This window comes from Panthera pardus, unplaced genomic scaffold (genome assembly GCF_024362965.1).
Source record: "Panthera pardus isolate Hobbes unplaced genomic scaffold, ASM2436296v1 HiC_scaffold_11, whole genome shotgun sequence".
In the NCBI taxonomy this organism is placed as follows: Eukaryota; Metazoa; Chordata; class Mammalia; order Carnivora; family Felidae; genus Panthera; species Panthera pardus.
This window is the reverse complement of record NW_026526666.1, coordinates 75,884,753-75,911,555: the sequence shown is the minus strand read 5'-3', so window position 1 is coordinate 75,911,555 and position 26,803 is coordinate 75,884,753. Positions and strand designations below refer to the sequence as shown.

General features: G+C 47.8%; 1 protein-coding gene across 2 annotated transcripts in view; it reads right to left on the bottom strand.

The window, feature by feature from the left end:
- Positions 1-2,799: 2,799 nt before the first annotated feature.
- The window catches only part of MYCL (MYCL proto-oncogene, bHLH transcription factor), a 101,379-nt gene continuing 77,375 nt past the window's right edge, over positions 2,800-26,803 (bottom strand). Inside the window, exons 2-5 of one of the 2 annotated variants that reach the window (XM_019429101.2) lie at positions 19,087-19,234; positions 9,405-9,585; positions 7,908-8,412; positions 2,800-4,909 (exon numbers count right to left, since the gene is read on the bottom strand). In XM_019429101.2, coding sequence (XP_019284646.1) covers positions 4,311-4,909; positions 7,908-8,403 — 1,095 coding nt within the window. In that variant the 5' untranslated portion in view covers positions 8,404-8,412; positions 9,405-9,585; positions 19,087-19,234 and the 3' untranslated portion in view covers positions 2,800-4,310. Of the gene's footprint in view, positions 4,910-7,907; positions 8,413-8,749; positions 8,988-9,404; positions 9,586-19,086; positions 19,235-26,803 lie in introns of those variants that run through there. The other variant, XM_019429099.2, reaches the window with a different exon arrangement.

Genomic DNA, 26,803 nt, shown 5'->3' with positions numbered 1-26,803 from the left:
GGGTCCCTGCTGTTTTACAGAGGGCTCATGATTTCTTTCGAGGCCTAGGAAAGGGAGAGGAATCCTACAAATTAGTCTTTTGACAAATGGCATCAAAAAAGAAGGATGAATATACTGGGAGCAGAGTGACAAGAACTGAAAGAGGGAACTGAAGTTTTAAGAAAACAGTCCCAAGAACGCAAGTCTATGTTTATCAAACAGCTACTTACAAACTAGGTTCCCTGGCTTAGAGACAGTGGGGGGTTGAGTGGAAAGTTTACCTGACAAGAGACTGGGTTTGGGACTCTGGTTTTGTTATGTGACCTTGAGCAAGAAACTGCCCTAGGCTCCAGTACTGTGTGGCAGAGGTTGCATACTTGTGATGAGGGTCACTTTGTAAACGTGAGGAATTTATAGGAAGTTTTTGACTCTACTCAGGCTCCGTAAGAGAGAGGGAGAGCAACCAGGTCTCAGCTGTAAAGGATTAGCCGAGGCAAAGTGGCCTTCTTCCACCATGATGTGCTCGGCCTTTCTGAACAGCAACTGTTTGCTTTCACAGTCCCAGAAGGGGCCTCGTTGGGGCAAGATTAACCCACCCAGCCCACAAATGTGGCAGAGTGACTGGTCATGGAACATTTGCTCCACTCCATCCCAATAAATGGCAGGCGCAATGGCCCCACGGAGAGACAATTCCAACAAGCAGTTAAGTGATGAAATTCCATGTTTCCCTCCTCCACACACCCCATGCTAACAAAACCAGCTGTCATTATTATGTAGTGGTTGAGACCTCTGGCTGTGGAGATAGGCAAAAGCGAGTTTAGATCCCAACTCACTGACTTACTAGCCAAGTAACTGAGTAACTTTGGGCAGGTTTGTTTTACTTTTACAGAGGTTTTTTTTTTTTTTTTTTTTAATGTTTATTTATTTTTGACAGAGAGAGACAGAACATGAGAGGGGGGGCAGGGGCAGAGAGAGAGAGAGACACAGAATCCAAAGCAGCCTCCAGGCTCTGGATGCGGGGCTCGAACTCACAGACTGCGAAATCATGACCTCAGCTGAAGCTGGATGCTCAACCAATGGAGCCCCCCAGGCGCTCCAAGTTTTATTTTGCTTTTAGAACCTCAGGTTCCAGGGTGCCTGCGGGGCTTGGTCGGTTGAATGTCCGACTTTGGCTCAGGTCATGGTCTCATGGTTCATGAGTTTGAGCCCCGCATCAGGCTCGCTGCTGTCAGTACAGAGCCTGCTTTGGGTCCTCTGTCCCCACCCCTCCCTCATTTATGCTCTCGCTCTCAAAAGTGAATAAATATTTATTACGGAAAAAAAAAAAAAAGAACCTCAGGTTCGTCTTCTGTAACCCTGTCACACAGTTGGTCGTGGTGTAACATGAAGGAGGGGGCAGAGTGCTTTGACATAGGCAGTGTTCTATCAGGAACAGCTGTTATTCAATTCTCCCCTCCTGCGTGTAGGGCAAGTTTAGGAAGACTACGGGAGGGAAGAGGAGCCTTCATTTGCTTTCATTGAGGGAGAAAGAAAAAAAAATCGTATTACATCACAAAATCTTAGCGAATTTTTAAGATATCCTGCATGGTCATCATACCACCAAGGTAAGAACCTGGTACCACCCAAAAGAATATAAGGCTTCACACTTTAAGAAAGGGGTTTAGGGGCGCCTGGGTGGCTCAGTCGGTTAAGCGGCCAACTTCGGCTCAGGTCGTGATCTCGCGGTCCGTGAGTTCTAGCCCCGAGGGGGCTCTGTGCTGACAGCTCAGAGCCTGGAGCCTGTTTCAGATTCTGTGTCTCCCTCTCTCTCTGCCCCTCCCCCGTTCGCGCTCTGTCTCTCTCTGCCTTTCAAAAATGAATAAATGTTAAAAAACATTAAAAAAAAAAAAAAAAGAAAGAAAGGGGTTTAAAAATCTACTACTTCATGAATACCTGTCACCCCCCTGGGCAGGAGCATTTATCCCCATTTTACAGATAAGGAAACTAGGGCTCAGAAAGGTAAAGCTAAAAGGCACAGAGCAAGTGGTGGAGCTGGGATTTCAAACCTTCTGAAGCTCAAATTCCACTCTCTTTGCAATTCACAAGAGAATGCCACGTTCACGGACTATACCACAGACCGAACCTACATTGTTTAGACATGTCTGAAATGGCATTTCAGGAACCCGAAGTGGAATGACCTGGTTAGCAACATGGTTAGAGAAATGCAACCCTCTGGATCGCTGGTGGTTACCCCGAAACTGTTTTCCTTGGCTCAGGGGGACTTGGTTGGCATAAGGTGCCCCCACTCTGACATGTTTGAGAAATCTTTTATTAGCAGAGGTCTCAGAAGGCAACATTTTAAAATCAGGCAATTGATAACCACAACTAAATACAAAATTTCAGGTAAACTTGCCTTTCAAAATAAACCAGACTCTTGCAACAGGAGAATTGCCCAAGAGATTTTTGTGTTTTTTTTCTTGTACAAAACAATTAACACCACTTTGCAAAAGGCATACAAAAATACAGTATTAAAAAAAACAAAACAATAAAACAAACCACTGCTCCCAGCCTAATACCCAACAGCAGCTTATACACAAGCTATTCAGGTGATACATCAGTAACCTACGTCCCACCTGTTCTCCAAAGACAGTTCCAGAAGACAGTTGGCTCCCGAAAACCATACTCCAGAAGGTAGAGAGATTTTTTCCAAATTTCCACTGGGGTTCTCTGAGGCCAGAAAACGACCTCAGAAACAGACCACTGTGCATAATAAGTTTGGAAGTAGCAGCTGGCTTTCCAGAGCCACAGACAGTGCTCTACCCGCCCCCCCCCGCCCCCCCCCCCCCCCCCCAATTTCAAAACCACAGCCAGTAGGCACCTGCTGCCCTGGGCAGAGTTCTGGAGGGGTTGATCTTTCTTCCAGGCCAGGCTTTGGGGCTCCTGAGTTGCCCACATGACACCTGTTGGGTTAGAGGTCTTTCCAAACTGGAGGCTGCACCTGGAGTCCACTTGGAGGTGGGCTGTTCACCTGGGGCAAAATCCATCATGGTCAGCGAAGCAGAGCTCCTGGAAGCTCCTTTAGAACCCAGCAGGAAACTAGTCCACCTTCTGGAGCACTGGATGAGTCCCAGCAGCTCTCCCAGCAAGAACTGCAGTAAGGCCCGGACTCTGGGAAACAGATCTGACTCATATCAGGCTGGCAAGGGGCCCAAGGTGGGTGCAGGGCCAGCAAGCTCTTTGGGAGTTGCACTAGGACAGTTTGCAGGGTTCTAGTAGAACTTCAGACTTACCAGTCAGAGACTGAGAGGAGAGGGAAGTAGGAAAGAGGAAGTGGTATAGTTCTCCCTCTGGATGTGCCTGACATCTGCCTTGAGAAAAGATTCCAAGATGGAAAACACCTGGGCAGATCACAAGTTCACAGCCAGGACTCCAAGCCTTCCTCAGGCCGCAGGCTAGGACCCATTTCCCAGTGTCTTAGGGAAATATTTCTGACCTGTGGGAAAGGGGTGCAGGAGAGCCCATTGCATAACAAAGGCAGAAGAAAACAAAAAAGTCCCTTGTGAGGACAGAATGGTTTCTCCCTCAGAGGAAAGGGCCCACAGGGCTTTGAGACAAAGAAACTAGAGGCCAAGCTCTTTAAATGTTCTCAAGGTCGCAGCATTTAGAGTGGGAGGAGGGGTGTCAGCTAACATCACAATATATATATGTATATATGTGTATATACATATATATACACACATATATATATATGTATATACACATATATATTAAAGGTTTCCAACTCCTCAGCTACTGTAAAGTGTCTGACAGTGAGGTAATGGTCCATGTTGATCAAGTCTGTGAGCTTGTCTTCACCCAAGACAGCTCGTGTGTCTCCTGGAAAAAAGAGCCTCAGGGAGAGCGTCCGGGCCCAGCTGTCCTAGCATCACCCCAGAGACACCAGTGGGAGCATCCTTTCCCAGCCTAAAGCTCATCCGGAGTGTGAGATTTCATGCAGGCTGGAACCCACCCCCCTCAACGTCCACCACCTGTTGCATAGCATCTGTCAGGCTTTTCTTCCGAGCTAGTGAGCTAGGCACCCCAGGCTCCTCAGTCAGCTGCCTGCCTGAGAAGCCAAAGGCGCCAGAGAGCACCCAGTGCTCCCCTGAGTCAGGGAAGAGGGAGAGCTGGGTTCCCAGGTTTCCAAGAATGCAAGCCCTTAAGAGTGTGTGCACCGGCTGTTCTGCATTCTGGAATCTACTGTTCAGACTGTCCCACCGTAACCAAAATGTGCAAATTACTAAGGGGGAGAGGGCAGGTTAAAAAATAAACTCAGGTCTTTGTAAGACAGAGCAGTCAGGCTTTTTGGTCACTTAGTAGCCACTGAGGTACGCAATTCTCTTCTGCAGTTGCTGCTGCCGACATCGGAGCTGCCTTTTCTCCGTGGCCATCCTCTTCTCGGCCCCCACCAGGGCTTGTAAGTATTCCAAGGCCTTACTCAGGATCACCACTTTGGGGGCCTTGGAGCAGCTGGCCAGGGTGGGTACCTGGTCTCTCAGGGCCAAGAACCTAGAACGGAGGTCATTCCGTCGTTTGCGCTCCAGGAAGTTGTGATTCTTCCTCTTGGTCACGTCCTCGGTGTCAGAACTGACAGGTTTGGGGTGGCAGGACTGGGGAGCCTCGCTTTCTACAGGTGGGGGACTCACAATCTCTTCATCTACCTCCTCTTCCTTTTCTTCTGGGGCATCTTTCTCCAGAGCCTCTTCTTGGGGACCTCTCTCGGGAGCCCCTCCTTGGGAACAGCTTTCTGGAGGAAAACGGGCGGCATAGTTGTGCTGCTGCTGATGGATGGAGATGTGGAAGTGTTTCATGCAGGGGTCCAACGGGTCTGCCCGCACCGTGATGGTGACTGGCTTCCGTACGCCCAGGGACTGTCTCTTCTCCACTGTCACAACATCGATTTCTTCACCCTCTGTCCAAGAAGAGAGATCCAGAGAAGAAACACATCCCATGAGAAACCCACACACACACACACACACACACACACACACACACACACACAGACCCTATGCTGAGGCTCGGGAAAAGAGGGGACATTTCCCCCATTTAGATATAAACAAATTGAAATGAGGAGAAAGACAACTGATTCATTTGTAATGGAGTAAGGGCAGCATGAGGAAAGGAGGGGAAATAAGCAAGAAGGAAAATATTCTCCAATTTCCTTTTGCACAGCAAGGCTTAGATAAGAACAAAAGGCAGACCCAAGCCAACAGCCCCCAGTCTGCACAGGCGCTCCCCTCCCCCACCGAGGGGATGGAGAGAAAGAGCTATCGGCCTGGGACAAAGTTTAGCTATAAAGATCTTCCCCAGTCGGGCTCTTTCAAGCCCCATCAGAATTGTAAATGAGGGGTCTGTGGGCCGAGCTGCCCTTTGTTCCTGCCCAGCACAGTCTGCACTTGGGGAATTGTTACTTTTCACAAGTTATAAATCCTATTATTCCCCCACCTCTCTATTCTGCCATCCCTTTCAGCTGAAGATTTGGAGAAGGGAGGGCTACATATAACCCATCCCTCCTCACCCACAGAGGGGAGGGAAAGGGTTTCTCTCAGGAGCATTTTGCTCCTGGTTTCAATGGGTTTCTAGTCATCCATCATTTATAGGTCGCCTGCCCCACCCCCTTCCCTGGACCAGAAGAGGGTTGGATTTGTAATAGCAGGTCGGAAAAAGCTGCAGGAACTTCACAAAGGTACAAGCGACCATTTCCAAGCGACCTGTGCCGGGGGCAGGGAACTGAGCAGCAACAGAATGTCCCAGTACAAGGGCCAAAACACCAAGAGACCTGGAGATGCCTGGACATGCCCCCGTCATTCCCTGGCTCAAAGGTCTCTTAGGCTACCCAACCAGGAGAGTGCAATTAGGGGAAAGTCTTCCTGCCTCACGTTTTGCAGCCCCCACACAGAAGGCCACCTTCATGCATTTCAGCCTGACAACAGAAGAGCTCAGTTCCCTCGGCCTCTTTTGCATATCAGGATCCTTGAGCCCCTTTGTCAGGAAGGCTTCCATTGTGTGGACAATCGCATTATTTCTCCATTAATAAAACCTGACCATTCAGCCCTCCTGGCCACAAGGCCTGTGATTGGCTGGATAAGCTGTGTTTGGAATGCTGTTTTACCCAGCCCCTAACCCCTATTGGCTGAGCCTTGCCGTCAGTCACTCTCCCCACCGCCCCCCCCTCATTGTTTGCAATCTGTTGCATTTTGTTCTGGGCCATGTGGCCTGTGAGTGAACCAGTGGCTTGCAAACAGGTTCAGGTTAAAGGGCAAGTCAGAAAAGGATTCAGGAAGCTTTCCCACATCCCAAACTTTTAATATTTCAGTGTTAAACCTCATAGCTGGTAAGGTTCTTCTTAAGGAAGAAATAATGTAGGGCACCATTCTTTCCAGAGATGGTCTAACTCTACCCAGACAAGAAAATGCCCTCCGCTGGACAATCAAGTCCAACCCTCTTATGTGCAGAGGGAGAAACTGAGATCCAGACCAGCCAAGTCCACACATCACCTCTGTAATGTTCTGAATCTCAAACTAAGATCTCCAAAGTCCCCAAACAATGCTCTTTCCACTCTACCACTCCATCAGCTTTTGTAGAGATATATCTTTATTGGTTTCTTGATCTCAAACTCCCATTCCAGCCATCAAACAAACACAAGCTCTTGGTGTTGAAAGCAAGCAGGTTAAAAATGACCTTAACACAGTGGACCAAAAAAAAAAAAAAAAAAAAGGAAAATTGACTTTTAATTTCTTGTTATCCTTATTCCCCCCCCCTCCCCCCGCAAGTATATGACAACTTCCATATCCACTCCCACTTCCCTCTCAAAAGGTCATGTAAAAGTTATTCTTAAAAGCTATGGCAAATTTTCTAGATCCTGATTTACCTGATGCTAGTCAGTTGGCACCCTATAAAAGCACCCTCTCCAGTCTTTCTTCTGGGTAGAGGTCTAAAAGGCAAGGCTAAGAACAGGATGCTGAAGTCTGCACTTAGTGAGGTTTAAATTTGCATCCAAGAATGGGGGAGGAGGCTGGAGCTCCATATCTGTGACCCCAGCACCTAGTCAGAGCTTGGCACCACTCAGCGGCCGGGGAACATTTGTTGAATGCAAGGAAGTAGCTACAGAGAGCCCACAGGTGAAATTAGGAGGGAGCTAGAGGAACACCTTTCCAACTCAGGCCAAAGCAACAAAGCAAAGTGTAGCTCCTCTAGGATAAGCTACCATGAAGACCCTCCAAACATCAAGGAAGCAGTGCCTGGATGCAATGGAGGATTGGGCAAAAGATGGGGCTCACTTCTAGTGACTTCCTATTTCCAAGCCTCGGTTTTCCCATCTGTTAATGGGGAGCATTCATTGCTCTGCTACCTATCTGTGGGTGATTGTGTGGTGTACAAATGGTAAGGGGTGGGAGGTGCAATGGGAGGGCATTATTGCCCTTTTAAAGTAAAGCAGACAGGAGACTAGATTTTTTAAAGGGTGAAGGCTTTGGCTTTGCACAAAAGGCTCCTCAGCTTCCTCTCCCTAAGGGAGTGTGAGTTTCCCAGGGAAAGTGGCAGCAACAAAAAACTTCAAGCCTGGAGTAACCCTTAAGAGACCCTTCTAGCCTCCGGAGGAAAGAAATCCCCTACAGTCCAATCCTAGTATTGTCCTCCCTAAGCGCTAAGCCTCACCCTGTCTCCCTTGTCCCCTGGGGCTCCAATCATCATCGAAAGGACGCTGGCTCCCACGCCACTTCTTCAAACTGTTTACTAACACACCCACGTGCCAGACAGACACTGCTGAGGGCTACACCGGCGGCTTCAGCCACAGAAAGGGGGAGGTGGCCGCGGGGCTTGCGAAGACCCAATGCCTGACCTCAGACAGCGACAGAGTATTGGCCACCCTTGGGGTGCCCCCCTCTTAGATGGCCCGGGGCGGTCCTTACCCGAGTCGCTTGGGCTCTCGGACCCCGAGCAGGCCTGGGTCTTGGGCTCGCCCAGCGGACAGGGGGCAGCGGGAGCCGGGTTGCCGGCCTCGAGGCTGGGAGCGCAGTCTGGGGCGGCGGGCGCCTTGGGCGGGTTCCCCCGGGGTGCGCCGGCGGCGAGCCGGTCGCTCACCGCTCTCTCTAGCCGTTCCCGGGCGGAGAAGCCGCTCCACATGCAGTCACGGCGGATGATGGAGGCGTAGTTCCTGCCCCAAGCTTTCGAATGGCCCCGGGATTCCGCCTCGTCCCCGGCGCCCCCTCCGGGCCACGGCTCCGGGGGACCGATTCCAGGGGCTGAGTCCCCGGCGCCGGGACCCGAGCCCCAAGGCGGCGACGTGGGGGGCGACGGCACCAGCTCGAATTTCTTCCAGATGTCCTCACTGGGCGCCGTGGAGCGGTAGAAATCTTCCCCGCAGTCATAGTCGTAGAAATAGTGCTGGTACGAGTCGAAGTCCATGTCCGCTCCCTGCGGGAGGGAAGGGGACCGGCTGACTGGGGTGCGGGCCGAGGGAGGCGTCCCCGGGTCCGCCAGCACAGCCGGTTGCCAGGCTCTCGTCCCTCCCCAACCTCCCGGCTGGCAGCCCGCGCCCTTCCCTCGCGTCCCGGGAAGCCCAGCCCCGGGTCGGCGTGCCCAAGGAAGAGGCTCACAGCGCGCGGACGGGGCTGCGGGGAGCGAGTTCAAAGCAAACTTTGCCAGCGCCGCCCGGAGCGCAGCTCCCAGGGCCCGGCCGGGCCGGGCGGGGGCGCGCTGTGCCCAGAAGGCAGCCTGCAGCCCGCCCCCCCTCGGCCGCCTGTAGCCTCACCTCGCTCCGGCCGCCCGCCACCTGGAGCGGACCGGCTCCCCGCCGGCTCGGGGCAGCCCGGCAGCCCGCACACAGGCACATGCGCGCCACCGAGCGCGCGGCCCGCACTCAAGAACGCGCCCCCCGCGCGCGCGCCCCCGACCTCGCTCGCGCACGGCGGCCCGGACGCTCCCGGGATCCGCGCGGGAGCGCGAGATGCAGGCGCATTGTTTCCGGCTGCCTTATATCTCGTCGCGTTCCCTGAGCTCTGGGACCGGGGGCGGACCCTACGGGACAGGCCCCGCCCCCGCCCCGCCCCCGCCCCGCCGCCGACAGGTGGGGGCGGTGGAGTCTCCGCCCCACCGCTCTTGGCTGCTTTCTCCCGCTCCAGTCTATTCCCTGGACCCCCCCCCCCCCACCAAAAAAATGAATTGCATGCTGGGGAGTGCAGGGCAAGGAGCGAGCTGACACGGCTTGGCAGTCGACAAGTGGAGGCGTGACTCTCCAGCTAGGCCCGGGCGGTCCGCACCGCGCAAACTAAAGTCGCCCTCCTTGCCCACCCTGAGCTAGGCAGTGGAGCTACTCCCTGCCCCGCCCCTCGAGGCAGCTTCGCGGGTTTAGTTCAGGTGCGTCTGCCCCGCAGTCCGGGTGGAGGTTGGGGAGGGGACAGGCACACCTCCACCGCGCCACCTGGCGGCCCTCAGCCCTGAACTGGGGGCTGGTCCTGGGTATCCTCTTCATAACCCGTTGGCAGATTTCTTTACCGCGGTGTTCCAAGCCGGTACCTCAGACAAGCGAGGTAGGAAGATTCCGGACTTTGGAGCGTGAAACTTAACCTTTCTGAGCTTCAGTTCCATCTATAAAATAAAGGGATGGAACAGTTACTTTACAGGGTTGTTGTAAGGATTTCTTTAAGAAGATAGAGTAGAGAGGGCTCCTGGGTGACTCAGTGGGTTAAGCGTCTGACTTGGGATCTCACTGTTCCTGAGTTCAAGCCCTGGGTTGGGCTCTGTGGTGACAGCTCAGAACCTGGAGCCTTCTTCAGATTCTGTGTCTCCCTCTCTCTCTGCACTGTCTCTCTTTCTCTCAAAAAATAAATAAACATTTAAAAAAAAAAAAAAGATTGATTAGGGAAGGGAACTAGGCCAAGAAAAGAGGCAAGTTAAACAGACTTAGCCCCTAGTGAGTGCACTGGTGGTAAAGAGAATTCCGCCCCCCCTCCCCTGGTCGAGGTCAGAGCTGTCTCCCTTTCCTTACACCACACCCAAAACAGCTCTGTAAGAGCTGCAGTACTAGAGGAAAGAAAATGAGAATTTGGAGTCTGGAAACCTCATTCAAGCCCTTGCTTTGCTATTTGCTAGCTGTGGGGCCAAGTCATTTGAAGTCTCTGTTTGCTTATCTGTAAAATGGGACCATTGCTTGCAGCTGCATCTCTGGCCAAGACGATGGACATATAAGCCTTTTGTGTCATCTTCTATGCAGACTACTTTTAGTGGAAGAAGAAAAGCCAAACTGTATGGTCATTCCATTTAGGCCAAATAATTTGGGATAGCAGCCAACACATCTAGAATGTTCTATGTGGCATTCAAGGTCTGGTCACTGTCTATAGTCAGCACCCAGATCGCCTGCTGTCTCTTTCCCTCCCACTCCTATGGTCTAAGAACACCAAACTATTGGCATCGAAGCAGAGGGAAGTGAGAAGTGCAAGCAGTTCACTGTGTTTGGAGCGTACACAAAGTGTGAGTTGACATATGGGTTGGGAGAAAAGGCAGGGAAGATGACACCCTCAGTTTTGACTATATTGGATCTAAAATGCATGTGGGACACTGTTGACGGCAGCAACTAGTTTGTACTAGCTTTGGTTTTGTTTTTGTTTTTTTAATTTTTTAAAATTTATTTTTGAGACAGAGAGAAACAGAGCATGAGCTGGGGAGGGGCAGAGAGAGAGGGAGACACAGAATCCAGAGCAGGCTCCAGGCTCTGAGCTGTCAGCACAGAGCCTGACGTGGGGCTTGAACTCACAGAGTGTGAGATCATGACCTGAGCTGCAGTCGGATGCTTAACCAACTGAGCCACCCAGGCACCCCAGTTTGTACTAGCTTTGTAACCTTAGCACCTAGAATAACTTCTGGCAGATGTTTGTGGACTTACTGAGTGACTCAGCCAACCATATTTTATTGAGACAGCCTGTGTGCCCTGCTTTGTGCTGAATGAAGGCACAGATCTGAAAGGCTCCAGTTTTGGTTGTAGTCCTAAGGCAGAAGGTTTGGAACCGTCTTTTGGTAACTTGCTCTCTGGTCCACAGATGTCTGAGATGCTTGCTATACCAGTCAGGATTCTTGGTTATAAATGACAGAAACCAACCCTAGATAAATTTCTGCATAAAATAACTTTATTGGAAGGATTTGGGATACAGAATCCACAGAAGGCTTGGAAAATGAGCCTTCTTTATCTAGATGGTTCATTGCAGTAGGTGATACCCACGAGATGACCCCACCTCAAGAACCAGGATAAAGGGGTGCCTGAGTGGCTTAGCAGGTTAAGCATCTGACTCTTGGTTTCGGCTCAGGTCCCAAATCACAGTTCTGTACTGACAGTGTGGAACCTGCTTCGGATTCTCTCTCTCTCTCTCTCTCTCTCTCTCTCTCTCTCTCTCTGCCCCTTCCCAACTCATTCTCTCAAAATAAATAAATAAACTTTAAAAAGGTAAAAGTATAATTTATATATTAAAAAAAACAGAACTAGGATAAAGGAAATGAAGTTGTCCCTGTGAGTTGGGCTGCTCCTTCACTTTGCCCACTTTGTTTAATATATGTCTTCCTTACCAGGCTGTAAACTTAATCAGGCAGGGACAACTGTCACTCTTGTTGGCCACTGTAACTCTAGAGCTTAGAACAGAGCCTGGCACATCATGGGTGCTTTGTAAATGTGTTGCCTGTTTGAGTGGATATAAGTCTCTGATGCTACAGAGATGTGCCAACATATCTGATGGAGACAGAATAACTGTCAGGCCTAGTCTAGACTGAATAAAGGTATTAAAGTAGCTGAAGAACGAAGGTTCCAGTTAGAAGTCTGCATTGCCAAAGAAGCACAGAGCAGTAAGAGTTGTCAAAGCAACCATCAGAGTGTCTATCCTAGCGCTGTCCGGACACAACGATGCTGGTCCAAGAACAAGGGAGAAAGAGGCCTCATGGTTTGAAATCACCCAATTCACCCCCCACCTCACTAGTTCTTTGGATTACCAAGCAACCTGCTGAAAACCACTCTATTTCTTATGTAGATCCACCCTTAGGGAGATAATGCACTCATCGGCAAACAAGAAAAACGTCTGCTTCAAAGCCCCACTTCCCCTTATAAATTAATGAACTGGCATCTGATAGGAAATATCAGTCTCATGAGCCTGGTTAATGTGTATCTGTTCCACAGAGATGCTGCTGCTTTTAAGGCTAACAGCTTTGGTTTTCGAGGTGATATCAGCTCGCAGGGTGGTGATAAATTCTCCAGCATAACAAATGCTACCCTAGGGACACTCAACTTTTCACTTCCTTTCTTTTTCTTTCTTTTTTTTTTTTTTTCCTAATGTTTATTTATTTTGAGAGAGAGAGTGAGAGAGGCAGAGAATCCCAAGCAGGCTCCGCGCTGTCAGCACAGAGCCCAATGTGGGGCCCGATCCCAAAAACCCTGAGGTCATGACCTGAGCTGAAACCTAGAGTCAGACACTTAACTGATTGAGCCACCCAGGCACCCCTTCCTTTATTTTTCTTAAAACATTTTAAATCAAAATAATACATACACATGGTTTTTAAAAATCAACAAAGTGTATGACAAGATTTAAAAAAAAAAGCAGTCTTCTGCCCTGCCCTCACCACCCTTGATTCTCACTCCCCACAAGCAACTACTTTTTTAGATTTTTTTTTTTTGGTCCCTAATATTTACTTCCATATTTTGACCAATATAATCTATTTTTCTTGATTTTTTAAAAAGTTCACTTACTTATTTTGAGAGAGAGAGAGAGAATGAGTGAGCAGGGGAGGAGCAGAGAGAGGATCCCAAGCAGGCTCCGCACTGTCAACACAGAGCCCAACGCGGGGCTCAATCCCCAAAATGTGAAATCATGACCTGAGCCAAAACCAAGAGCCAGACACTTAACCGACTGAGCCATCCAGGCACCCCTATTTATCCTGATTTAAAATAGATTCTACAATAGAAGATGATGTAGCTCTTATATTTCCCTTCCCACATACTTGGTCTTCCCTTATTCTCCCAGTAAAATTATAGTTAGATGTTTTTTAATGTTTATTTATTTTTGAGAGAGAGAGACAGAGTGTGAGCAGGTGAGGGGCAGAGAGAGAGGGAGACACAGAATCTGAAGGAGGCTTCAGGCTCGGAGCTGTCAGCACAGAGCCTAACGTGAGGCTTGAACTCACAGACCACGAGGTCATGACCTGAGCCAAAATTGGAGGCTTAACTGACTGAGACATCCAGGTGCCCCTAGATTTTAAAATATTAGTTACAATATTTTGACTATGTGACTATGGAACACTCTGACTATATTTCTTTTCTTGTATACTTTTTTCAGAGTTAAATTCTTTCATTTTTTATCTTTTGTTTAGATTTATATTTGTTTATTCATTATATATATCATATATATATTATATATTATACATATATAATTTAACCCTACACATTCCCACCTGGAGGTACAAAGATCACTTCATATGGTCAAACACATCAGGTAGTCAATCTATCAGTTCCATGTTTTTCTTGGAAACATACCTCCTGGAACCTTTTATCTTCCTATTCTAATCTGAATTTGTTGGTGTCTAGGCCTACTTCACAACTGTCATCAAGCAAGTTCCCTTCACCATCATCCTGGACATTCCCTTCGCTTCTCTCCTGTGTTGGCTCCCCTGTTTTCTGGAACTCATTGCTTTTTCTTTCTTAATTTACTTCCTCACATTGTTGGAGCCATCCTTCTGCAGCTGTCTGGGAAAGTGTCCTTGGGAAGTAAAATTTTGAGATCTTGCCTTTCTCAAATTGTGTTTATTATACCTTCATCTTTGGTTGATAATATGGTTGGGTATAGAATACCAAATTAGAAATAATTTTCCTTCAAAAATTTAAAGGTATTGCTTTCCTGTTTCTTAGAAACCAATGTTGCTATTGAGGTGGATATCATTTGAAGTTTATTTATTTATTTATTTTTAACTAATTTCTATACCTAACATAGGACTTGAACTCATGACCCCAAGATCAAGAGTCTCATGCTTTTCTGACTGAGCCAGCTAGGTGCCCTGAGGCTGATGTTTGAACTACAAACAAAGCTTTGTAGATGACCTGTTTCTTTGGAAGCTTTTAGGGTGTGCTCTTTGTCTCTAACATTCTGAATTTTTTCATTGATATGCCTTGGTATGGGTCTATTGTATAATAAAGAGTTTGATTGGCCCTTGTCCCTGTCCCTGGAGGGGAAATAAATCCTTGGAAATTCCCAAGCAATAGGACTTTCTTTGTTATTCATAATGGGCCCTGATAGTTTATGCTAATGGATTACTCATGGTGGCCCTCTAGATAGTTGATATCAGCTCAGGTCATGACCCCGGGATCGTGGGATTAAAGCCCAAGTCAGGCTCTACACTGAGCATGGAGCCTGCTTAAGATTCTCTCTCTCCCACTGCGCCTCTCCTCTACCCATGATCTCAGTCTCTCTAAAATAAAAATAAAAATAAATAAATAAATTTTAGGGGCTCCTAGGTGGCTCAGCTGATTAAGTGTCCAACTCTCGGTTTTGGCTTAGGTCATGATCTTATGGTTCCTTAGATCAAACCTTGCATCAGGCTCTGTGCTCTCTGGAGCCTGCTTGGGATTCTCTCTCTCTCCCTCTCTCTCTCTCTCTCTGCTCCTCCTCAGTTCATGTTCTCTCTCTCTCTCTCTCTAAGTAATTAAATAAACTTAAAATTTTTTTAAAAAATTTTTAATTAGAAAAAAAAGAGGGGCACCTGGGTGGCTCAGTTGGTTGAACAACTGACTTCGGCTTCGGTCATGATCTCATGGTTTGTGAGTTCAAGCCCCACATAGCGTTCTTTACTGACAGCTCAGGGCCTGGAGCCTGTTTCAGAATCTGTGACTCCCTCTCTCTCTGCTCCTTCCCCGCTCACACTCTGTCTCTGTCTCTCAAAAAATAAATAAGTGTTAAAAAGAAAGAAAGAAAGAAAGAAAGAAAGAAAGAAAGAAAGAAAGAAAGAAAGAAAGAAAGAAACTAGACACTGAAGTTCAGGTGAGATTTCCTGGTGAGCAATACTATGTGTATGTTATTACACATATGTGTATTGACAGGGTGATGCATTCTGACTCCACAGGAAAAAGACATTGGAAGTTTCATGTTTGGGACCCTCCAAGACCTTGCCTATGTGTCTCTTCTTTTTGCTGATCCTGATTTGTATCCTTTTTGCCATAATAAATCTGTAACCATTAGTATAGCATTTTCTTGAGATCTGTGAGTTGTTCTAGTGAATTATCAAACCTGAAGGGGTGGTGAGAACTCCTGAATTTGTAGCAGTTGGTCACTAGTGTTGGTGGCCTGGGAAGCCCTGAGATTGCAGCTGGTGTCTGAAGTTAAGATAGTCTTATGGAGGACTGTGCCCTTAACCTGTGCAGTTTGAACTAACTCTAAACAGTTAGTGTCAGAAATGTATCTTTTTGCATTCTTTGCCCTAAGTTTTAAAATCTGGAAACCCATTCACTCTGTAATTATATTTAAAATATATATATATATATATTTTACATTTATTTATTTTTGGTAGACAGAGAGAGCACAAGTGGGGGAGGGGTAGAGAGAGGAGACACAGAATCTGAAGCAGGCTCCAGGCTCCGAGCTGTCAGCACAGAGCCCGACGCAGGGCTCGAACCCACAAACTGGGAGATCATGACCTGAGCTGAAGTCAGACACCCAACTGACTGAGCTACCCAGGCGCCCCTATAATTATATTTTTGAAAAATTTCCCCCCTCTGTTTTTTTCTTCTCTCTTTCTAAAACTCCTGTTAGCCTTATCTCTTCTCTCATTTCTGTCTCTGTGTGTTTCATTTGACTTTTTGGAAGATTTCCTCAACTTCTTTTTATTTTTACTTTTTTAATTAAAAAAAATTTTTTTTTAATGTTTATTTTTGAGAGAGCAAGAGGCAGAGTGCAAGAGGGGGAGGGGCAGAGAGAGAGGGAGACACAGAATCCGAAGCAGGCTCCAGGCTCTGAGCTGTCAGCACAGAGCCTGATGTGGGGCTTGAACCCACAAACCATGAGATCTGAGCTGAAGTCGGACACTTAACCGACTGAGCCACCCAGGTGCCCCCCAAGTGCTTTTTTTTTTTTAATTGTTTTTTTAATGTTTATTTTTGAGAAAGAGAGACAGAGTATGAGTGGGGGAGGAGCAGAGAGAGAGAGAGGAAGACACAGAATCCAAAGCAGGCTCCAGGTTCTGAGCTGTCAGCACAGACCCTGATGCTGGGCTCGAACTCCCAAAGTGCGAGATCATAACCTGAGCCAAAGTCGGTTGCTTAACCAACTGAGCCACCCAAGTGCCCCAGATTTCCTCACCTTCTAATTCTTCTATTGATTACAAAAATGTTTTTGACTATTGCATATTTTTTAATTTCTAAGAGCACTTTTTTTTTCTGTTGTTTCATAAATGTTCATTTTTCTGTACTTTCCTGTTCTTTTTCCACGGACACAATTGTTTCCCTCTTTTTTCCTCTGAGGTTATTAATAATAGTTTTTGTACTAATTATAAATTTGGGGAGTTTCTTCTGCTCCCTGTTTTCCCTGTTTCCTCTGAAACCCCCTCCATCCCTCAGTTTGCTTTGCTTTGTGGGTTTTGTTGTTGTTGTTGTTGTTTCGATGAAAGCAAGTATCTGGTGATCCTTGCTGTCAGTTGTTTTTTTTTTTAATATTAAAGAGTGAGGTTTAAAAGTAGATTGGGGGCACCTGGCTGGCTCAGTCTGTAAAACATGCAACTCTTGATCTCAGGGTCGTGAGTTTGAGCCCCGCATTGGGTATAGAGATTACTTAAAAATAAAATCTTAAGAATAAATAAATAAAAACAAGAGTTGAAATCTCTGTAAGTATATATGTGTGTTGACTACTAAGCTTCGCTGAAGCGTTATTAGACAGGTACGTGGCTGTTTTGCTGGGGACTCCTCCATTGTCAGTACCCGTGGGTCTTTTAATTTTCATACAGAGAAGTTTTCCAATTCTTCTTCCAGGGACAAAGTTAGAAGCCTGGTTGCCAGCGTTCTGGGAACGAACAGGGAAAAGGGGATGAGAGGGTCTTACAGTTTAACAAATCCCCCCTGATTACAGTACAGTCTGGCACCCCTCGTCTCAGCTGTGCCGGTGCTCCCAAATCTAGAGCCTCACAGTTCAACCTCCTGCCAAGTTGGAAAAGGGCAATCACCTGGCTGTAGAGGTTTAGGGAGGAGACTGAGGAGTCTAATTCCTTCGACTTTCATCCAAACCTCCTCTTTTCAGCCCCATCCTACAACCTGCTTTCAGAGGTATCCCGTGTCTCCAGTTCCTGACCTGTTCTTGGGTTCTGATGTGCCAATAGGCCATCACCACCATCTATTTCCAGAGCATTTTCATCACCCCCCAAAAGAAACCCCATATGCGTTAAGTAATCACTCCAAATATGGATTTGCCTATTCTGAATATTTCAGATAAATGGGATTATACAATAGGGGGCTTTTTGCGTCTGGCTTCTTTCCCCACGTATAGTGTTTTCAAGGTTCACCCGTGTTGTAACATGTATCAATACTTCATTCCTTTTTATTTATTTATTTATTTATTTATTTATTTATTTATTTATTTTTAATGTTTATTTTTATTTTTGAGAGAGAGAGAGAGAGAGACAGAGCGTGAGCGGGGGAGGGGCAGAGAGAAAGGGAGACACAGAATCGGAAGCAGGCTCCAGGCTCTGAGCTGTCAGCACAGAGAGCCCAATGTGGGGCTTGAACTCACGGACCGTGAGATCATGACCTGAGCCAAAGTGGGACGTTTAACCAACTGAGCCACCCGGGTGCCCCTTTGCTTCATTCCTTTCTATAGCTGAGTAAGACTTCATTGTATGGCTAGGCCACATTTTGTTTATCCATTCATTAGTTGATGGACATTTTGGTTGTTTCCCCTTTTTGGCTATTATGGTCAATGTTGCTATCAACATTCGTGTATAAGTTTTTGTTTGAATATATGTCTTCCGTTCTCCTGGGTATATTCTGAGTAGTGGAATTGCTGGGTCATCTGGCAACTTTGCATTTAACTTTTTGAGGAACTGCCAAACTGTTTTCCACAGTGGCTGCCCCATTTTACATTCCCACCCATAATGTATAAGGGTGACAATTTTTCCACATCCATACCGACACTTGTTATTTTCAGTTATTATTATTATTACTGCATGTGAAGTGGGTGTGAAATGGTATTTCATTGTGGTTTTGATTTGCATTTCCTCTAACAACTAATAATATTGAGCATCTTTTTGTGTGTTTATTGGCCATTAATATATCTTCTTTCCAGAATGTTTATTCAAATCTTGTACCCATTTTTTAATCAGATTGTTTGTCTTTTTGTCATTGTGTTGTAAGAGGTCTTTGTATAGTCTCAGATTCTAGACCCTTATCAGACACATGATTTGCAAATATTTTCTCCCATTCTGTGAATTGTCTTTTCAATAGTGTCCTTTAATACATAAAAGTTTTTAATTTGATGAAATTAATCTATTTTCTCTTTGGTTGCTGTGCTTTTTTGGTCTCATATCTGAGAACCCATTGCTAAATCCAAGGTCATACAGATTTACTCCTATGCTTTCTTCCAAGAGTTTTATAGTTTTAGCTCTTACATTTAGGTCTTTGATCCATTTAATTTTTAAAAAATATTTTTAAAGTTTATTTACTTATTTTGAAAGAGAGAGAGTGAGTGGAGGAGGGGCAGAGAGATCATGACCTGAGCTGAAGTTGGTTGCTTAACTGACTGAGCCACCCAGGTGCCCCTAATTTGTTGTTGTTGTTGTTGTTGTTGTTGTTAAGTAGCCTCCATGACCAATGTGGGGCTTGAACTCACAACCCTGACTAAGATCAAGAGTCACATGTTCTACTGACTAAGCCAACCAGGTGCCTGTGAGTTAATTTTTGTATATGGTGTGAGGCAGGGGTCCAGGTTCTCCCGTTTCTTTCTTCCTTTTTTTTGTATGTGCAACCATCACTACTAATGCTAGAACATTTTCATCATCCCCAAAGGAAACCCTGTGACCACTAAACAGTCATTCATTCCTTTCCTTTGTGAGTTTATACCTTTCCCCCGCCCCCAATCCACTTACTGCCATTTTAGTGAAGTTGCAGGAGTAAGTAGAGATAAACACATGCGATCCATCCTCATTTAGCCAGAAATCTCTTCTTCCTTTCAAAGTGTGACAACTCTCACTTTCATTAGGCAGATTCCGGGGCCAGACGCTCTGAGAGGGCTTTCTGGAGAAAGGAAATTTGATCTGAGCCTTAAAGATGTCTACAATTCCAGTGGAAGTTAAGGAGATAAAGGAGAGAAAGAATGAGAAGGGAGAGTTGGGGAGAAGGAAGGGGAAGGAAGGGAGAGGAAAGACTCTGGTGCTAGCACTAGAAGAATTTAATTAGATAAAAATCTGGTGTCTTATCCCTTGCCTGTAGATCTATTACCTCTGCTTGAGTTTCACTGAAAAGCAGCCCTTTTCTTAGAACCCTAAGGAATGTGACCTGGCCTTGAGCGCAGTGAGAAAAAGGTTCTGGGAATTTTGGACCTCCCTCTGCAACTAACCTGGGAAGGTGCCAGGCCTGAAGAGACAAGGGCAGCTTTCAAGAACAAAGAGATGTATGCTGGATATAAAATTTATCTATTTGCAAGTTGTGCCACACCAAGTCAGCTGGTGCTGACTCAGTTTTCTCATCTGTAAAATGTTCTATCTAGCAGCGTTATTGGAGAATTAAGATACAAGGCATCCCTCACTTTCTGAAAGTACGTTAGTATCTGTTTTTGCTAACTGAAAGAAATAAGAGGATTTCATTCCCCCCCCCCAAAAAAAAACGCCTCTACTAATAATAAGTCTTTCATAAAAGTGAAATGGCCAGTTGGACTTATGAAAGATTGCATAGGAACCCTCTACTTTCAGATGGCGGGGGGCGGGGGACAGGGGAACACCTGTATTTGCAGTGTTTAGCAGAGTGCGAGGCCCAGAGGAGAATTTTTTTATTTTTAATTAATTTTCTTAACGTTTATTCCTTTTTGAGAAACAGAGAGAAACAGAGCCTGAGTGAGGCAGGGGCAGAGAGAGAGGGAGACACAGAATCTGAAGCAGGCTCCAGGCTCTGAGCTGTCCGCACAGAGCCTGACGCAGGGCTCGAACTCACCAACCATGAGATTATGACCTGAGCTGAAGTCGGATGCTTAACCAAATGAGCCACCCAGGCACCCCTCAGAGGAGAATTTTTTAAATGTCAGTTTTCTTCTGTTTCCTTCTTTGGCAATTTAAGGTAAACAATATGGATGGAATCTCAACCAAGGTCTTGAGTGCCTATCTAAGGAGCTTGGATTGAAGCTGTAAGCAATGAGGAATTATAGGAGATTTGTGAGTGGAAGAGTGACAAATATATCTATGCTCTGGATATATCCCTTCCAGAAGAAGAGAGTCCAAGCATAATGCAAGAGAGGGAGTCCTGAGCCCCAGCTCTACATCTAAGTGACTCCATTTTCTAATGTGCCCAACACATATGAAAGGTCTCCAACAGTGTTTCCCTAGTGGGCTGTGAGTTGTGTGAAAGCTTAATCCCTAAGGCAAACAGGAAAGCAGCTTGTCTTCTTAGAGACAGACCTGACCGTGGATGTTCCCCAAACATGAAGGGCTGGTGTAGCCAGCCTGAGCTGCCACCTGGGGGATGAGATGGGACTTTTGAGAAGCTCTAGAGAGTGTGACAATGGCTGAAGCCCAGAGGGCCCCCCTGGCGCTGCCCTCCAGAGAGAAGGAATGCCAAGTGCCTGAGGACAATTTTGAAACCATACGGACCCTCATTAAGAACATTTTCTCATGAAGGATGACCAACCTCATCCACGCCCTCTGGGTTGAGCCATGGACACAGGTGGAGCGAGAGAATCACCTGGAATGACTCTTCTGTCCACTAGAGGGAATCCCAGGCTAGAGATGGGGAGTCCTGTGTGTAGGAGCCCTGAGGCTGGAAGAAGGCACAGAGGGAGCTGCCAGCCAGGGGACCCGAGTGACCCTGGCTCAAAGTTGACGGGAGTTAGCGTGTGTCAGCTGGGTGAGAGCCGAGTTTTACATTTCCAGGAATTGTGCGAGCTGTTTGTTAAGCCCGGTCATTAAAAATTAAATTCTGTGAATTGACACTTAAGTTAAATGTTAAAAACAAAGGTAGTCAAGACCCCAAACTCACCATTCCCTACTTATTTTACTGTTACCTCTCTATTGAATCTGTTACGTCAGCAGTACTGTATAATGGTGTGCTCTGTCCAATTTCAACTGTGGTAGCTTGAAAGTGGCCATGGTAGAATATCTGCTCCATGGAAACCCGCAAATGCTACAAATTGGGGCTCCACGCTCCCTCCCCCCAATCCCGTGCCAGTTGTTAAATATTTGCCAGGACATCACTGCCTCGGCCTCTCCCACATCAGGTGTCGCGGGGAGGAGATGAGCTTTCCCAGTGGTCTTGCCAACACAGACACACTCAGATGTCCCCATGGAAGGAAGCACCCAACTGAAGCAGGCAGAGGCTGTTGAGGGGTACAGCAGTGGAGAGCACTGTTGTGTTGTTGCAGGCAGTTGGCCCAGGGGTCCTCACCCAGGCTCGGGCTTTGTGCAAGCTCTTCCTTCCACCTGAAACCTGTTTATGCTTAAGTGTTCAGGCATGCCTTTCTGTCTGCATAGCAACGAAGTGAGTTTCTAGATCATCCAACCCTAGAAAGTGTTCCCCATCAGAAGGGGGGGTTTCTTGAGGGCCAGGGAAACTCCCACCAGGGTCCCAGGCCTGCTGCAAATCCCTGCTCCGGAAGTGTTGGAGCAGCTACACAGAACACTGCAGCACCAGGCAAGACACTGGAGTCCTGCAGATCGGGGCTGGGTCACCCCGTTGCCACATGACCTGAGAGAGGCACTTAACCAGTCTGGTCTCTGGTCTCCTAACTTGTGAAATAAGGAGAAGAATGATCATCTTGCCTTGCATGGCCGCGGTGTCCATTAAACGCGATTATCCATGCAAAACTCTCAGCCGGTGATTCAGTCACCTAGAAGGTGTTCAATGATGTAGAAGCTATTGTCATACTCAAAGGCAGGGTGTGGGGTGGGGAGGAGGGTGTGAATTTAAGTTGGCTCCGAGTGCCGAGTGCCGGACCACCTTGACGCTCTGTGTTTCAGGAGGGAGGGCAGGAGGGGTAGGGCCAGGAGGCAACAAATCCGTGGTGGTACCGCTGGCCTTCTTGCCCCAAGCCCACAGCCAGGAAGTGGACTCGAACTGGAAACCGGCCCTCAGGCCAGGACTCGGCCAAACACTGGGCGACCGGCAAGAGCGCCTCCTCCGTACCCCCTTACCCCTCCCCCGCCTCCAGGGCTGGGACTTGGGGGCGGGAGGGCCGGCAGGCAGCCGGACGTCCAAGGGCCGGGGCTGGGCGCAGGAAGCGGCGGCAGGCCTGTCCTGGAGCCTCAAAGCGGCGGAAGGGAGGGAGCGGCCGGCACCTGCATTGTGCGAGCCCCGCTCCCTGCTGGGCCGCCAGGGACTCCCCGGGGCGCGTTCCTGGCATCCGCTGCTGGGGCAGGACGGCGGCAGTCAGGCAGGTAGTAATAACTGGGCAGAGAAGGCTAGAGCTGCACTTTCATTCGTTTATTGGTGCATTCATCAATTTTTGAGCTATGGCAGGAGCAGGAGCGCAAAACCAGTCCATGACCCAAGGACCCTCCCACTTCGTGGCTCTGTGGCCAGATGGCTGGGTTGGAATCCTTGCTCCTTTCCCTCACTAGCTGTGTAACTTGGGCAAATTACTTGGTCCCTCTGGGCCTCATCAGGTGGGGTGTTGGATTAAATGAATTGCATGTGAAGCATTTGGAACCAGTCTGGAACTGGTAAGCATTCATTAAGTGCAGGATTTTTTTTTTTAATTTAATTTATTTATTTTTTAGATTTTATTTTTAAGTAATCTCCACACCCAACGTGGGACTTGAACTCATAACGGGGAGATCAAGAGTCCGACGCTCTTCCGACTGAGCCAGCCAGATGCCCCAAGTGTAGGATTTTTTTTTTTTTTAAATAATTTTTATTATTGCAAAAGACCATTTCGAGAGCAGCATGGAGGGCGCACTTAGAGGGCCCCAAAGTTGCATACTGGAGGCTGAACACTGGTTTTGAAGATTAAAAAAAAAAACTTTTTTAACGTTTATTCATTTTTTGAGAGACAGAGACAGAGCGTGAGCGGGGGAGGGGCAGAGAGAGAAGGAGACACGGAATCCGAAGCAGGCTCCAGGCTCTGAGCTGTCAGCACAGAGCCCGACGTGGGGCTCGAACCCACAAACTGTGAGATCATGACCTGAGCCGATGTCGGACGTTTCACCGACTGAGCCACACAAGTACCCCTCAAAGATTTTTAAAAACTAATTGCTAACATTTAAAATTGTGAGATCTTACCTAAAACTCAGATTTTGGCTTCTTTTAAAAAGGCTGAAGGTCTGGGAAGCTTGTATTTCCTAAGCTGTTATTGTATTATTGTATTTTGCTAGAAGTAGTTTTTTTTTTTCTTTTTTTACATATAGTGTTTATTTATTTAAAAATTTTTAAATATTTATTTTTAAGAGAGACAGAGAGACAGAGTGTGAGTGGGGGAGGGGCAGAGAGAGAGGGAGACACAGAATCTGAAGCAGGCTCCAGACTCTGAGCTGTCAGCACTGAGCCTGACACGGGGCTGGAACTCACAGACTGTGAGATCATGACCTGAGCTGAAGTCGGATGCCTAACCAACTGAGCCACCCAGGCGCCCCCAGAGTGTATTTTTGTATGTCTCTTGCAACGTGGTGTTAACTTTTGGACCAGAAAAAAACAAAAAAACCAAAACCAAAATCAAAAACCTCTTAGGCAACTCCCCAGTTGCAAAGGTCTGCAAGACAAGTTTATTTTGAAAGGCAGATACTGTATTTACGTTGTGATTGTTGATTGTCAGATTTTAAAATGTTGCCTTCTGGAACACGTTCTCCTTCTGAAAGATGTCTCAAACATTGCAGAATGAGGCAGTTTATGCCACTCGAGTCCCCTGAATCAAGGAAAGGACCTGCAGGCCTTTGAGCTTTCCCAGCTGGGCTGGAGGTCAGAAGTGACAGGGTGGAAGATGTGGAGACATTAGCAGAAAGTGGAGCAGAGATGGAGAGAAGGAACAGACAGGCTGTAGGCATTTAGAAAACAGAACTGATAAGGTGTGGTGTGCAGAGGAGAGAGAGGAGACAAAGCCTGGGAGCACGGGTGGGAGGAAGGCCCATTCACTGACCCGAGGGTCCAGAGGAGGCGAATGAGTTCATTTAGCCCCGCGGGGTCTAAAAGTCTGGGCCAGTTATGAGACCAGTGGGATAGAGGGGGTCTGGTGCTCGGGAGAAAGAGCTGGCCTTAGGATGTATTGTTGGTGACAAGGAAGTCCTGTGGGCATGTGGAGGAGAGCAGGAGGCCCAGGATGGACCCCGAGGACCTGTTAACATTAAGGGATTAAGGACATTTAAGGGATTACAAGGGGAAGGAGAGGAGTCTACAGGCTCTGCGGGATCCAGGTGCCTCCCTAGGTGGCCTTTGCCTCCGTCCTGTAGGACTGGACCCCTCCTCAAGACCTCCCTGCACAGATAGACTGAGGGATAGGTGGGGAGCAGGGTTTCTGACTGGAGCCTGCTGTAGCCCGATAAAGGGTGAGGTGGGACAAGACCCCAGGCTGGTTCAGGACATCTAAGCATCCTTCAGAAGTTCCTTCCTTCCTCCAGGGTCACTTAGTGGGCCTCTGGGACACTACCGGGAAGGGGAGTTCAGAGGAGAAGCCCACCTGGGCCCACTGGCTGGAGAATAAGCAAAGAGGGCATCCAGGACATTTTTCTCAGCTGCAGGGAAATTGGAAGGCTGGAGGTACCTGGAGCTACCTATCACATGATAGGATACTTGGCAGGTCAGGCTAGGTCACCCCTTATGGCCAGGAAGTATTGAGATTGTCACTGATAGAGGCCAGTGATCTTTCTCGGGAGCCAGAGATCTGGGCTGGGGCATGGCTGAGCTTTGAAAAATTAATTGGCCCTTACCATGTGCCAAATATCATCATACATGTTTATAAAGACTCTATGAAGAAAATGAAAATTTCCCCATTCTACAGAAGAAAAAACTGAGGCTCATAAGGCATAAATAACATGCAAAGACATGCAGCTGGTGAGAGGCCTAGTTGGGAGGACAAGGCTGGAGCTTGGGCTCTGTCCCTACAGTTTCTCCTGGGGCGACCCCACTTCTGCAATAGCCCTCCCAGCCTCCCCGACATTTGAGCTCTGCCCTGAGGGTCCTCCTAGGCTCACCTTCTCCCTCATAATCAAAAAGTGATCACCAAATCCTGTCAATCATACCCCCTCTGCAGACCTTGCATCTGTGTCCTTCCCTCCAGTCCCAGAGTGACTGCCCCAGCTTGGGCCTCATGATCTCCTGCCCTGGCTATCAGCCTCCTCCTTGGTCCCCCTGCCTTCCAGCTCTCCCTTTCCCTCCCCCAGGCCCTCATCCACACCAGCAGCCAGAGGGCTCTTCTCAAACACAAGTCTGACCCAGTCATTGTCCTTAACACCTGTCCATGATGTCCTGTTGTTCTCTGAATAAAGCCCAAATTCCCAAGTGGGTCATCAGGCCCTGTGGACTCTGGTCACCAGCCTTGCCAGCCTCGTGCTCACTGATCCCTGGACTGTTCCAGCCAAATGGGATGTTAACTCCCCCTCCTCTGAACAGACCCTGGGCTAGGCTTCCTGGCCTCGGGGCCTCTGTTCCCAGTGCCAACCTGGCTTACCGTAATGTCCCTTGTCCATCTCTGGTGACTGAAGTTCTGGCTACCCTTGAAAGCCTCGCTGCACAGAGGGTCCTTTTGCTGGAGCCTAATGTGCCTTGGATTAAAGTTCTTTGTGTCCCTGTCTCTCTTTCCTGCTGAGTGGCGTGAGCTTCTGTGCATCCCTCCCTTGGTGCCCAGCGTGTTACCTGACATAGTGGGGAGGCTCTGAAAACGTGGGATGGGAGCACCTTAGTCTCGATCTCCCTTCCGTCTGTTCCGGCTCTGGCATGGCCTAGAGTCACTTCAGAGCCAGCTGCAGCTGCAGGTCTAGCTCCTGGCTCAGACCCATCTCTGATTCCAGCTCTGACCTGCTGCAAGCTGGAGATCCAGCTCCAGGCCTAGCACCAGCTTTGGCTTAATATCCAGGACTAATATGGGCTTAGTCCATGGCATTGGGTCCAAACTCACAACCCATTCATCTGTTTCCTACCCTCCCTTTTATTTTTCTTCTTCTTCTTCTTTTTTTTTTTTTTAAAAGTAAACTCTACTCTCAACATGGAGCTTAAGCTCGCTACCTCGAGATCAAGAATTGCCTGCTCCAACGAGCGAGCCAGCCAGGCGCCCTGTGTTTCCTACCCCCCGCCCCCATCCCCAGCTCCACTTTCCTGGGCTGAAGTTTCCCACCTCAGTTCCAGGTTTCCCCTGCATTCCTATGAAGCCTTTTGTAAGCTAAAATGGCATAAAGAAGCAATGGCCATGAACTTATATGGAAAAATTCTTCAGCATTCCCACACCCAAAAGCTTCTGTTAGGCTTTTCTGATACTTTAGGACACATCTCGCTAGTGTATGTGCAAAATGAATCCGAGATTAAAGCATAGATGCTTACAGACACGGTTCAGATCTCTGGTGGCTGGATGCTGAGAGGCTGAGTGTACTTCCTGGGGAAGGAGCTTGGTGGGGCCACTCTGGCTGTCAGGGGTTCACGCTGCTTCTGTGACAGCTTGATGCCAAACACTGAGCACTA